The sequence below is a fragment of the Balaenoptera physalus genome, assembly GCF_965194825.1.
Source record: "Balaenoptera physalus genome assembly, chromosome: 3".
NCBI lineage: Eukaryota > Metazoa > Chordata > Mammalia > Artiodactyla > Balaenopteridae > Balaenoptera > Balaenoptera physalus.
This window is the reverse complement of record NC_138890.1, coordinates 135,300,372-135,314,864: the sequence shown is the minus strand read 5'-3', so window position 1 is coordinate 135,314,864 and position 14,493 is coordinate 135,300,372. Positions and strand designations below refer to the sequence as shown.

The following is a 14,493-nucleotide window of genomic DNA, read 5'->3' as shown; positions in this document are numbered from 1 at the left end:
GCAAGGCAGATGGGCAGTGAATGGGCAGGCAGGGCTACCCTGGCCAGCAGCCCTATGATGATGGGTACTCACAGGGAGACTTCAAAGCTGAGGACGGCAATCTGTGCTCCTCCCCTAAACACAGAGACCTCTTGCATGTGGTAAAGTACCCGGATGAAGGGGTATAGGGGGGAGGAGGTTGTTACAGCCTGCATTAACTCTGTTCTAACCTTCCAGTACCCGTTTCTAGGTGCCCTGCTAAATAGAAGTTTCCAAAAATGAACTCCTAGGACTTCACTCAACCTATAAAAGCTCAGGTGTTCCTAGAAACAGGAAGAGTAATTTTAAAAAGTGATTTATCCATATAAAAACATTTAGCTTTGCTAGATCAGTGGTATACAATGTTCTTTGATTAACACCCAAAGTAAGGAATACTTTTTACAAAACAACCTATTACTCATATGCATATATGTATGTGTGTGTGTTTAAAATGACGCAGAAGTGTCATATAACAATTCTGCCCTCACTACACACAGTGCATTCTCATGCTACCTGTTCTCTTCTATTTTATTCTATCTAATTTGTTTTTTAAATGTTGCTCCTGATCCACTCAATTAATTTCACAGTCTATTAATAGTTTGCAACCTGGAGTTTTAAAACACTCTTCCAGATCATTCTCATTGTGGATAGCAGAGTGGACTTAAAGCTCACTCTCTTACTAATTGTATGACCTTGACCAAGGGACTTAGCCTTTCTGTGCCCCACGTCTACTGTAATCCTCATTCTGTGTCAAGGGTTGTGAGAGAATTGAATGAGAAGTCACACGTGATGCTTTTAGAAGTGAGCCAGGCTCACAGCGGAGGCTCAATAAATGCTGGTCCACTTCCCCATCCTCACCTCTAGGAGGCCAGTGGAATGAAACGGTCTAGTGTAGGGGGTCCTTATGCCCAGAAACCAGCTCTCACCATGGAACCTAACGTCTGACCACTCTCCTCCCTCCATCTGCTCTGGTCACTCTGAGCTCTTCATGTCCTCAAATACGCCAAACCTGCTACAGACTCACAACTTTTGCTCTGGAATATTCCTTTGCTGGGGATGCTCTTGCCTCAAACATTCATATGGCTCCTCACTCCCCCACATGAGCACCTCTACACCGGCCTTTATTCAGAAAAAGGGGTAACAAAGCAGGCTTAAGACTGCCTTTCCTTAGAAAGTCCTGCTTGCAAGTTGGCGCTTGGCTGGCATCAACAATCTGGGAACTCGATTGTTAAACGGTTTCCTGTACTGATATAAAACTTTCCCTAAATAATAAGAATGGCTCACTGTATCTAAACAGCACAAACAATGTGGTTTGTGCAGGACACCTGCTTTCCTTCTGGGAATCTGGGACTTTGGGTCATAGTAGGCAGAGGGCGCCTACCTGACCAGCCCCCAGTAAACATATTGGGTACTCAGGATCTAACGATCTTCCCTGGTAGACAGCACTTCCCACGCATTGTCACAACTTGCCGCTGGTGGAATTAAGTGCATCCTGTGTGACCTCACTGGAAGAGGACTCTCATGCCCTGACCTACTTTCCTCTGGCCTTCACCCCCCATGCCTTTTCCCTGTGCAGATTTTGCTTCTTATCTCTCGCTGTAATAAATCTTAGCCATGAGTTCGACTCTATGCTGAGTTCTATGAGTCCTTGCTAACCAGCAAACCTGGAGAGGGTTTGGGAACCCCTGACACACAGGGCTCCATGCAAACATCCCTTCCTTGAAGAGACCCTCCCTCACTCCAATCTCTCTGCAAGGTCAGCATTCTCTAACCCCATCACTCTCTGTCCCCTTAAATGCTCTGCAGAAAAATACAGCAGATCATCACTCTATTTATCACATACTTTTACTGTCTTCTCCACTCAACATAAGCTCCGTGGGGCACTTAGACATTAAAAATTTATTGCCCCTACTACATGCCTGGCGCTGTGCCAGGCACTGAGGGCAGCACAGGAAAAGGACAGCAAAGTCCCTTCCCAATGGAGCTTACGTTTATGGGAGGTGACAAACAATAGATTGTTTATTTGTTTACTACAAAGGAGAATAAAGCAGGGTCAAGGGACAGAGGATGGCCTGGTGCTCTTTCTGCTGGCGTGGCCAGGGAAGCATCTATGAGAGCAGCACGTCTAGAAGCCTGGGGAGCCAGAGTCCAGCCAGGATTCCCAGAGCGGGTAACATGCCTTTGTTTAAGGAGCCCTGGTACTACGTTCTGCACCGGATGGCTGGAATCAGTGAAATCTAGAAAGCCTCTATTCACAACAGTCATAATTCAAAAAAAGAAAAACTCATATTGGCAAATGAGCCTAAATCTTTCTTGATATAGAAAGATTTTCATTGATAGAGCACCAGGACCATTACCTACAACTGAAGAAACAAATTCTTGAGATCTCTTCCATTTTAAAACAATCAAGCAGATCCTACCAAAACTATTTCTACGTGTTTACATGACTAGTTAATATGTCCTACCGTAGTACCTAGTCACCTCCAGATTTTAGACACACTGACTTTAAAACCAAAACTATTCATATGTTTCTCAGTCAGAGAGAAAAGGTTCCCGCAGTGTATACCAGAGTACGTCCATCCAATAGAAAAGAGTGGCTCAACACTCCCTCCATCCGTCTAAGTGCAGCTTCACCCAGAGAGTCTCAAGCAAGGTTTACAGTCATAAAAACCACAGGATATTAGAACTGGGAGGGACTGACAGATGACCAAGGAAAACACACACACATACAGACACACACACACACACACACACACACATACATACATACACACGCACACACCCTACCCTGCAACCTGCTTATGGTTTTGCTATTGAAGAAGGTGAGACCCAGAGAAATTTTGCTTAAATTGGGCAGTTTACAAGCCTTAAACTCTGGTCTCCTAACTTTAATCCAGAACTTTCAAAACAGAAATGAATTTCTTACTAGATAAATAAACGAATAAGCTCAGAAAGGGCCAGTGTCAAATGACCACATCCCTCAAAAGTTGTACCCTTCCTGGCCTGGATCAAGGCTATCTAGGGAAAAAGATAGGAATAAAGGAAATGGCTCCTGCTCCGAGCTATTGCTTCCTTTTTCTCTTGAGAGAAACACTCTGGTATAAGGAATGGGGGAAGAGGTCGGGGCAAACTGCCTGAGCAAGTTCAAGGTTCCTGGTAGACTGTATTTCCGTAATTTTAAGGGAAGACAGAAACAAAGTCTAGGTTACACTTTTTTCTCCTTACAATTCAATGTTCTGAACATCTTAAACTGACAGGTACATTTAAATACAATAAAGCTAGTATTAAGTTGATGGTGCATCTTACAATCCATGGTACCTCCAAGCCCACAGTGGGGCTTCAATTCCTTTTCATAAAGAAGCCTGAGAGTTCACTACCTAATTCTTTGCTCTTCCTCTCCCTCTGCCAACTCCAGCTCTTCTCCCATATCTTTCTAGATCCTCGGTCCCTCCCCGGATCCTTCTCATCCTGCAGTTCTGCATCATGCAGCAAAATGCCCAAATCCTCTGCCGAGGCTCCTGGGCAAACACACAGATGTCAGTACAACTGCTGCAGACCTATTCCCTTAAGTCCACTTTAGTAGAAGCAAAGGGCACAACAGCTCTGGAGACTTTTTCTTACTAATAAGACAGCCCTGATCACACAGATGCACTGAGAGAGCTTGAGTGAGTCACGGGTAATGGGGGAAGTGGCAGAGCACAGTGGCAAGAGAGTCAGACTAGGGCACACTCGGCTTCAAATCCACACCTTCCCTTGTGACCGCTTGGGGCTTCAGTGCTCCCATCTATAACGAGGTTATTAATCACAGCAGTTCCTTTGTAGGGCTGTGAAAACGACACCAATATGGAAGATGTCCAGTACTCTGCTCAGTAATACATGTAAACTTTTATAACTGTGTTTAATAATAATTGACACCTACAATTCATCATGCTGGTCTGCAGCCTACTTCTTAGATCGCTTTGCTGAGAATGAGTCAACATGTATTAATACAACAAGAATAAGTGTGAGGAGAGGGAGAAAGGCAGTTGAAAACAGAGGGGGGCGGCCCACGACTTTGATCAGCTGGAACACACCATCCCCAGGCTACCTGGGTAATGACTGTGAAGTAAACTAAAAGATAAAGGGACAAGTTCCAAAGGTCCAAACACCACTAATTTTTCCCTTAAAATGTAGAGGCTGCATAACAAACCAAGCTGTAATATAACTAAAAAGCCTATTCCCAGATCCAATTATTTTGAGCAAATAAAAACAGATTTTAAAAACTCCAGTGATTGGGACTTCCCTGGTGGCGCAGTGGTTAAGAATCTGCCTGCCAATGCAGGGGACACGGGTTCGAGCCCTGGTCCAGGAAGATCCCACATGCTGCAGAGCAACTAAGCCTGTGAGCCACAACTACTGAGCCTGCAAGCCACGACTACTGAGCTCGCGTGCCACAACTGCTGAAGCCCGCGCACCCTAGAGCCCGTGCTCTGCAACAAGAGAAGACACTGCAATGAGAAGCCCGTGCACCACAACGAAGAGTAGCCCCCGCTCGCTGCAACTAGAGAAAGCCCGCACGGAGCAATGAAGACCCAACGCAGCCAAAAAAATTTTTTTTTTAATTAAAAAAAAAAACTCCAGTGATTTTTAACAATGTAAAATTTTCTAGTTTGATTAGCCCCTGGTGGGCTCCTGAGTATGCCTGCACAATCATTTAGTTGGTGCTGGGGTGTTTTATAATTAAGGTCAAAGGCTTACAGTTCCTTATTTCTTTGTTGTTCTCCTTGCTTTCTCCCTGTCCCTCCCTGTCACCTACCTGGCCACCACTCTCACCAAAGACCCTTTTTCTCTTTGTGTCGACCACCAGCCAGACATCATGGGTGTGCTGCACCATCTTGTAGCTTGGTGGTCTAGATCCTTTGCCACTTAGAAAACAGCATTTAAGATTACTGGGTTAGAATAGCACAAGCCGTAACCAACAGAATGTCTTGGTAATAACTAGCATTTATTTAAAACCAGGAGGAATATGTCAACTATACATACGTAGTCATATATCTTATTATTTAACAGTAGAAATAATACAAAAGAAAGTCAAATTGGCGGTTCTATGTTATTATGATAAATCCAAAAGCATGGAGCACTTACCTGGAGGATTTTATTGGCTGTTACTACTGGAGCCTCATCATTTACTGATTCGACAGTCACAAAACGAGTTTGAAGCAAACTCCGTTTTCCAAGCTCTGAGCTGTTTGCAAAGATGGTGAAATTGTCAAGAAGCGCCTCACTATCAGCATGAACATAGGAAATCAATTCATTTTCTACCTGTAACCAACAACAAAATATCACCAAACTTCTGAAATATAATTTTACAATATGAAAAAATGCTTTAAAAGAAATCCTGATTTTTTTATATCTACAACACAGAAGCGTGTGTTCATCCCATGAAGTATGATTCTGACCATCAGAGTGCAAATTATGATGGATGGTATAATTTTTATGAAGCCGTGCTGCATCCCAGAAATAAGTTTAATGAGGAACAGAGTGATCAAGCAATGTGGGGTAGTAAAGAGAATGCTGCACTGGTTATCAGAAGACCTGAGTTCAAAGGCTATTTCTCACCCTAAAATGTGTTGTGACACGCTCCACCCTTTCTTCCAACGGAGCAATACCCATCAAAATTCAGACTCTACTTGTTTATTCAGAGGGACTAAGTTTTGAAGTTGTGGATTGTTTTATTGGACAATTCAGAATGTCGGATTTACGCTCTGAAGTTTTCGCCCACTGATTGGATTTCTGCTCTTTGGAGACGTATGGACCAGGGCAACTATTAAGTTTCCCCAGACTTCTCTTTCCTGAGCTAAGCATGCATTATTCCCTTAACTGTCCTTTGTATGCAAGGTTACACCTGCTACCTCCTAATCCTGCTCCTCCTCCTGCAAAATACAATCATTTTTGGTGTATCTCTGAACAGATGCTACCCATAACTAGCTATCATACATCTCCTGAGGACAGAGTATAATGAAATATATTGGAACTGAATCATTCTATCAAGCCAGATTTCTCTCACTGTAATAACCAAAATGCAAATGTTAATTTTTTATCCCTGATAGATTTCATCTTTCTAATTTCCATTCTGCAATTCCTCCTGGATTTGTGATAGCCACTGATTTGATCAGAACACCTTCCATGTCTTTAAGGCTCTGATGGAAATTCGGAAGAGCTCAGGATTGAAATCAGAGACCAGGAGAATTTTAAAGCTGGAAGGAACTTGGCTTCAGTGAATATGTGACCCAAAAGTACAACAGAAGAGAACTTCTAAAGCCCGACAGGAGTAGCTGAACTTCTCAGAAAGTCTCTGGGGTTGTGTTTGTTTTGATAAAATAGAGCCAACATTTTTAACAGTTCAACTTTGCCCAGTCCTATGGCGCACTTCCTTTGAGCAAAGACTTTTGATCTCTCAGAGGTGTTTCTGACAAGAGTTGAAAAGTTCATGAACAGTCTCAGGGGAAAGTTGTGGTCACTTGAACACAGGTGCATAACAATTTCTTTGGAGTTCTGTGGGAAGAGGAATTCCAGACCGTAGGCCTGACCACATGTTCCTGGAACATTCTGCTTTAAGCTATTTGAAAACAAATGTGGAAGATGGCACTGATCAGAGCGCAGGAGAAATTTTAAACTAATATGCTTTAGGAAGATAGCATTTAAATAGAAGTCACCTTTTCCGTATCTTACCTGGAGAAACACATCATTTCCTCAATGAAGTGGTACTCCCCCACGTTACTATGTAAAATATCAGTTAGTAGGTATTAATCTAAAGGCAAAGAGAAGGTTTGGTGGGAATTTGTCTATTCCTAGTTCTAATACTAGAAAAACATCTGCTGACTTGAAATTAAAGTAGATAACAAACTTGTAGAAAATCTTAGAAGATTAAAAAGTGTTTGGTCCCCTGTCATCCGTCATGTTCAGGGTATGTTAGGTCCCCTCTCTGTTCACATCCTCCTGCTCCCATTACTCAGGGTCAAAGGTGAAGCCAAAAGCCCTCCCATGCTGGACCTCCCTAACCTCACCTCCTGCCCACCCCGTGTGCAGCTCTAGTCACACTGTTCCCCCACAGCGCTGTTTGTTTGCTCTTCCCTCTGCCTGAATGCTCTTCCTCTACACCCACCGAGCTCACTATCCATCACCTCCTCCAGGTCTCTGCTCAATGCTGCCTTCTCAGCGGGGTCCCCCCGACCACCTTATTTGAAACTGAACATTAACACACACACACACACGCACACACACACACACACACACCACTCAAGTCCCCAGCATCTTCTATCTCCCTTTCCTGGTTTATTTTTCTCCATAGCACTAACCTTCGTTCAACTATTTTATTTATATAAATTCACTGATTTATTCTCTCTCTCTGCCTCCTTGTTTCCCCCACTAGGAAAAAGGATACATAAGGGCAGGGATTATTGCAGGGTTAGTTCACTGCTTTATCCCCACTACTTAGAACTAGGATACCTGACACATAATGGACACTCAAAAACTATCGCTGAATGAATGAAGGGCAAAAATGGCCAAGTGCTCTCCTTCTCTGAGTCACTCAAGGTTAGAGCCACGAGTTGTTAGGTATCACCGTAAGTGAAAATGATCATGTCTCAAAACCTAGAGACCTCAGAAGTCCTAAAGGAAGAGAAAGTGTAAAGGGCTCATCTGAAGAGCAGGAACACACAACCTTGACTGTGAACAAGGCTACACGACAACATGGATACTACAGGCAACACACACGCTTGACACAGATTTCAACCAACCATGCTTAAATATACACTTCTTACAAAGCACAGACAACAATGAATTGGCCAAGACAGAACCAAAATTTAGCGCTCAGTCTCTCACCCAGAGCGCACGAGGTGAACAGAATTCAATTCAGCTCACACGAGAGCAAGTGGTTATCTCGGACAGTTTGTCCAGCCTTTGAGAGGGAAGCTATGATTAAGAGATGGCTGCACATAGTCACTAAAGAATCACCTTCCCTGGGTCCCCAGTTGAGAAGTACCGAGTTCTAAGGTCTTTTCCACCCTCAGCGTTCTCTGCTTCTCCCCATGGCTCCCTCATGCCAGTTGGTTAAGTCTAACCCTGTTGACGTGTAACTCAAGGCTCTGCGCGGTCTGGCCCCAAGCACCCTCTGGCACTCCTCTGCCCGTTCTAGAGCCTTGTGGACCATTCCGCAGCCCCCAGGACACCATGCCCTTCAGTGCCTCCATGCCCTTGGCCATGCAGTCTGCTTTGCTTGCATTGTTTTGTTTTCCATCTCCACCTCCGTTATGTCCTTGCTCTTTCTCTCTCTCCTCAAAGTCTAGCTTAAACTTTATTCCCTCCGTGAAGGCTTCAGTTAGTCAAATGTGACCATTCTGCACTCCTGCAGTACCACTGTGAAAGTGCTACATGAAAGATAAGAAGAGTGTGCCTTATATTAAAGTTCATGTGCCTGATTCCCCCACAGCATTTCTTGAGGGCAAGGAATATGTCTACTTATCACGGTAACCTCACACAGTAACTTGAACAGAGTAGGCTTTTAGTAAATGGAGTCAAGTCACTTGATGAGGTGAAATCCTCAGAAGCAAAATGAAGCAGCACACATGGGTTCTTAGCTAACTGGACAAGGACACCCAAAGATGCTAGGTAGCTGTTCATGGTTTCCAACCTGAAGAGTGTGTATTCCTAGGAGCTTATAAAGGAAATAATGGGGATCTGCAAGCTACTTTGCAATATTTAAAACAAAAGTATGGAAATCATTCTTTTATTCATGATAAGAAAGCAAAGTATCACAATAATACCATTCTAACCCAAAGCAAAGAAACCTGATAGCAGCCCAGAGTTAAGTCTGGTTATTTTATGCTTATTGGGCACCAGATTGTCAGCTGTGCCCAGCTGCTTGATTGCAGGGACTGGGTCATTTCAGCCATTGACAGCACTATGCTTAGCATAGGGCACAGCACAGAGTAAGCACTGATTGATAAGGGAATGAATGAATGAAAACATCCACTAATGATTAAAGCATGCCTGTATTAGATCCCTGGGTGTTATACTTTGAGAGGGCCAGGGATGGTGTGGAGCTCCTCTAGAACTGGGCAGCCAGGATGGTGCAGGGGCTAGAAACCTACAGCATATAAGCAAAAGCTAAAGAAACTAGAGTTCTTTAACCTAAAGAAGATAAAATTCAAGGGACTTTGATAAGTTTTCCTTGCAATATTTAAAGAGCTTTTATGAAAGGAGGTATGATTTGTTCTGTGAGCTACCAGAGCCAGGACCTAGGAGCAGAAGTTTCTAAGTGGCAGCTCAGCATAAAGAACTTTCTAACAACTGGAGTGTCTTTAAACTGGAAGGGCCCATCTCAGGAAGCAGTGAGTTCTCCATCACTGAGGATATTTAAGCAATGACTAGATGACCTCTCTATGGGGTTACTGTGGAAGGGCTTCTCCATCTGTTGGGAGGTTGGACCAGATACCTTCTAAGGTCCCATCACTCCCGAAAGTCCATGAATCTAAATGATAAACAGGCAAGTTTTTTCTCTTATCTAACATACCCAAAACCAAACATATCAGCTGAGAGTTATTACCTGTTTCCTGGTAAATTTCATTAGCTTTACTCTTGGAAAATGAGAATTTTCAACATAACCGTGTTTTGGTGGTTTGAGTAGAACAAATTCACAGTCAAGTCCCTCAAAATGTTTGCTTGGAATTTTGAAGTAGTCTTCTGGAAGTGCTTTGGAACCACCTTCCTGGACTGTGAAATTTTGTACCTCCAGAGGAATCCACTTAGGGACAATATCCACCAAGATTTCAAGTCTACTCGCAGCTTGGAAGCCATTCATCACATCCACTAAAAAACAGTCCTGTTGTTGGTCAGCAGTTGTCTGTACATAATGGATATAACCATCATCAATGTCCTATTGTGTAAAAATCAAAGGTGACTTTTCATCTGTACCCAAGCTGCCCTCATCTGGTAAAGATCTTCGGAGGTATCCATGCATTGGCGGAGTTCTAACAATGAACATTGCCTCTGAAGGAATATCATCTTCATGCCCAGCCTGAGTGCACATTCACAACACACAGACACAAAAAGTAAAACATTAACACATGAAAGAGTCAAGACCCTTGATGAACCAAATTGTTTTCTATTAACGTCCACAAATGGCTTAGGTTACAATCCAGGCAGATACACAGTTTAAGCCCGGGTCTGTTCTGGTGACCATGCTAACATTTTGAATTTCAGCCCTGGTCACAAAGGAAAAGCAACATTTGAACAGCTACTAATGTACTAACAAGGCATCATTCACAGTGGCAAGAAACCTAGGACTCAGAAAGTTGTGCTGAAAGAAATAAAATGGTATAAGGAGAAGGAATAAAAGATGGTAGAAGAAATAGCAGCTTACTAAAATTGCAAGACTTTAGAGGAAAGCTTATTTTTAAACTAGTTCAGCATTTTCAATATACATTTAATTTACGGATTCAGCAAAATCCATCTCAAAACTGTCATTGTCAACATTAAATTGAGTGTTTACTACATGCCAGGTGCTGTTCTGCACTTTCCCTGCAGAATCTCATTTGAGATTTACAACATCCCTTTGAAGTAAGCTCCATTGTCATTCACATTGTACAGAAGAGTGAACTGAGGCACACAGAGGTTAAGCAGCTAAAAGGCTTTAAGAGACCAGCTGTGATGCAGACTCAGGCAGTCTGATCCCACAGTTTCCATAATGAGGCAGGTAGGAAAACCTAGTGGTTCAGAAACTGGGCTTTGGCGTCAAAGAAACAGGAATAGGCCACAACTCTGCTGGTGACTAGCAGTTTTTGTCACCTGAAGATGTTGGAAATAACAATACTGCTCCAGTAGGAGGCTGAGAATTTGTCTGTAGCATGATCACAGTGTCTAGAATATATTCAATACCCATTGAATAATTTTTTTAAAAAGATAATTACTTTGATACCCAAATTGACAATGTTCATATCACTCACAGTTGTAAAATATTTAAAGGGTAGTTTCAATAAAGATACTTTATAGGTTAAAAAAAAAACAACAAAAAACTGTCATTGTTACTGATTTATAGTCACTGAACTATATACGCCCCCTTGTGGTGAAACTTTATCTCTCTAAGATCCTGAAAAAGAATTGAGGAAAGCTGGCGGGCCCCGTATTCTCTTAGTCAAAATTCATTATTTAGTAAACTGCTTCTGATTTGAATTCATTTCTCCTTGATGTTATTGGCTGTATTTAGCAAGCAGGCAAACTCGTTTGCAGTCCTGAGGGTAGATTCAGAATAGCCCGCATTTGTGGCCAGTTGTCATAAATCACAGTTTACATACCCTGCACAGGTTACTCACTCTCTCCTGACTCTGAGCAGCAGGGCTGTGCTACTGGAAGCTTCCAAGTTGGAGCCTCAGGAAACCAGGAAGCTTCTGGTATGAGGTCTCAGCCCTGGCTTTCCATTGGTCTAGGCCAATTTGATCCATCAATTTCAAGAAATTACACAAGGCCACATTCAGAGCTAAGGAAATAAACTGTGTAATATAGTATCCTCTTCTATTTTAGGGATCCTTTTTATGTTTGTTAAATTATTCTACTCGTTTATACCCTGCTAAACCACATTACAAATGTAACTCAGACCAAATGAAATACTGGCAGCGTTGGCATGACCAATGAAAAAAGTAATGACCTCTTCATTTACTATAATATATACATTCCCTCCTCCTTCTCAGGTCATCCTACACCAAACATACACGCATACGCGTGTGATCATGTGCACATAGCTTTAAAATGAGGCTTAGGATTGTTTATATTCCATTTCTCACTACAGCACAATTAGCAGTATCAAAATCATGAAACCTTCTAGCTTTTCTTCTCAATGGCATCTACATTTTTTAAAAGTCATTCCAAATACCAGGAGAGAAATCAACACAAAAATACCTTCCAGAAGCAAGCAGATCATTTGCCCCTGCGGTTCTAGGAGAGTGAGGATGCCTGGCGCTGGGACCACTACCTACCTGGAGCCTTCCTCTACTCAGTTTTACTGGTTTTCCTTCTTCAACCACAAGGGTCTTGCTATGCAGAATTTGGGTGTGATGTTGGTGGCTTTCCGAGTCCACTTGCACGGACACGCCCACTTCTAAATACGTATCTTTAACTTTCACCGTCAGGTTGAACACATCGAAGCTGCCACTGCCGTCATGTCTATAAATCACACGTCCTCGCTTCAAGTCACGCAGGGAAAATGAGCCGGGCCCTGAGCTGTTGACCAGCACTCTGCCATGCTTTGGGGGCCGCAGGATGTGGAATTTGATCTCGTGGTCTGTTCTGACATCTTGGTTTGTGGTGACACTGAGGTTGGTTGTCGTGAGGCTGCTGTCCTTTCCTCTCTGCACCAGCAGTCCTGTGTTGTTGGCTATGCGGCCATAGGGGTCTGACACACTGACCTCGAGGAGGGACGATGTGTAGTGAACACCGTCTGTCGCAAACAGCACAAAGCGGGCCGAGTCTGCACCCTGATGCCTGAAGAGCACACGCCCTTCCCGCACGTCTTCTTGCCTGAACTGGTAGAGTTTCTGAGTCGGGTCACTGGCTTGCACCAAGTCCCCATTCGGGATGCCCCGCCGGGTGTAGAGCAACTGCCCATCATCAAAATCTGCATCGGGGTCACGGTAACAGAGATTAGCTAGGGTCAGCAAGCGCTGGCCGTTCCACACGACATGAAAGACCTTATCCACCGCACGCACTGGTTTCTCATCGTTCTTTAACTCCACAGAAACGGTGACTTTAATTTCCGTAGACAGATGCTCTGTATCAAAGTCCCTGACCACTCCCTCTTGGCCTGGGCCTGTGGTGGAGGCCGTGAGGAGGAACTCGTCACACTGGGTCTCAGAGTCATCGTGCACATACGTGAGCCGCTCACCCAAGCTGTCTTGATCAGTGAACGTGGTGATACTGTCACGACTTCCCAGAGAATCTGAAGATCGAGTCAGTTTCAGCTTCCCATGTTGAGGACTCTTGGTGATTTTATACTGGAAAGTCTGATTGTCCGAGGTTTGAGCAAATAATTCCAATTTTGTGATTAATTTCTCTTCTCCTTCTTTTACAAATAATCGTCTGTTCGTTACAATAATGCCCCTCTTATCTGCTTTAAAATTTATTCTGAACGTATAATCTTCTGATTCGATGTGTTCTGCAACCATCAAGAACCTAAAAGTGTCTTGTGAATGTTCCCTGGGCCTCCCCTGTGATTCATAACTTATCTTAGAGTCTGTAACGTTTTGTTGGCTGAAGACTGAGTTTGCTTTTAGAAATTTTGTGCCAAGTAGCAATTTTCCTTTCTTAGGTGGGGTCAGTAACTTAAAATGCAGTTCCCTCTCAGCTACTTCCACACCCTCTGTCACAGCCTGCAAATGATCAGAATTCAATACGTGCCTGTTTATTTTACTGATCTCAAGAGGAACATTTTTCAGAAGGGTAAACTTCAGCCTTTGTACCATAACCGGAAACATCAGTTCTTCACTGCTTTTTCCTTCTATGTTAACTTTAAATTTAAAGTGATCTGTAACATTTTCTAGCTGCAATTCTTTGAATGTACTACAGTATCAGACCTGACCCCAATCAACGGAACGCTGAGAGAAGGTACTAGTTTGTTTCCACTCGCCACTTGACCCCTGCCACTGAATCTGGCCATACCGAGGTGGATGAGTGATAGCATAGCGGATGTCCACCTCAGGGTCTTCACCATTAACCTCCACCAACAAGTTGCTCTGCGTAATCAGAACCATGCCACCCTGCCGTACGACCACACCGGTTCTGTTGCCCACTGCAAAGTCCCAAGGAACAGCCATGACCCGTAACACCACTGTATTGCTAACCAGCTCTCCATCACTTGCTCTAAGAAGGATCCAGGAGTTCCGATGGCCCCTGTGAACATACAAAATGTTGCCAGCTCTTAAATCCCCATATGTAAAACCATTAATGGCTCTCCCAGGATCATCGGTGTTTTCTAAAAACCCAGCATCTGAATTGAAGTTGCCAAGAACTGAGAAACTAAGACTCAAGGAATCTGTGTCTGGGTCTGACACGTGTATGATATTTGGAGTCAGTCGTGTCTTAGAGTTCTCAAACACGAGAAGCAAGTTTCCTTCAGGGAGCTTAAGATTTGGGGGATCATTTACTGGAATGACAATAATGTTAAACACATATGAAACATGTCCTTGAAGATATAATGGCACTTCCTTCTTGCTGTTGGAAGAGACTGAAAATGTGAAATAATCCCTAGGTTCTTCTGAACCGTCAGGGACATACCAAACTTTTCCTTGCCCCAAATCTAACAGAGTAAAAGCCTTCTCCATTTCTTGTTCGGGGGAAACATCTAATGGAAGGAATCCATGAATAGGCATCTCCTTTATTTTAAATAGTATCTGAGACTGATGGACACCCAAATCCTTCAACTCCACATCCACCTTCATATGCTTT

At 43.3% G+C, this 14,493-nt stretch overlaps 1 protein-coding gene across 1 annotated transcript in view; it reads right to left on the bottom strand.

Annotated features, from left to right (window-relative positions):
- Positions 1 to 14,493, bottom strand: part of LOC309657931 (chondroitin sulfate proteoglycan 4-like) — a 68,290-nt gene that overhangs the window by 40,676 nt on the left and 13,121 nt on the right. The window contains 5 exon segments of the mRNA XM_082455969.1: positions 5,143 to 5,319; positions 9,605 to 9,934; positions 9,938 to 10,075; positions 12,030 to 13,616; positions 13,620 to 14,491. Of these exon segments, the coding sequence (XP_082312095.1) occupies positions 5,143 to 5,319; positions 9,605 to 9,934; positions 9,938 to 10,075; positions 12,030 to 13,616; positions 13,620 to 14,491 (3,104 nt within the window).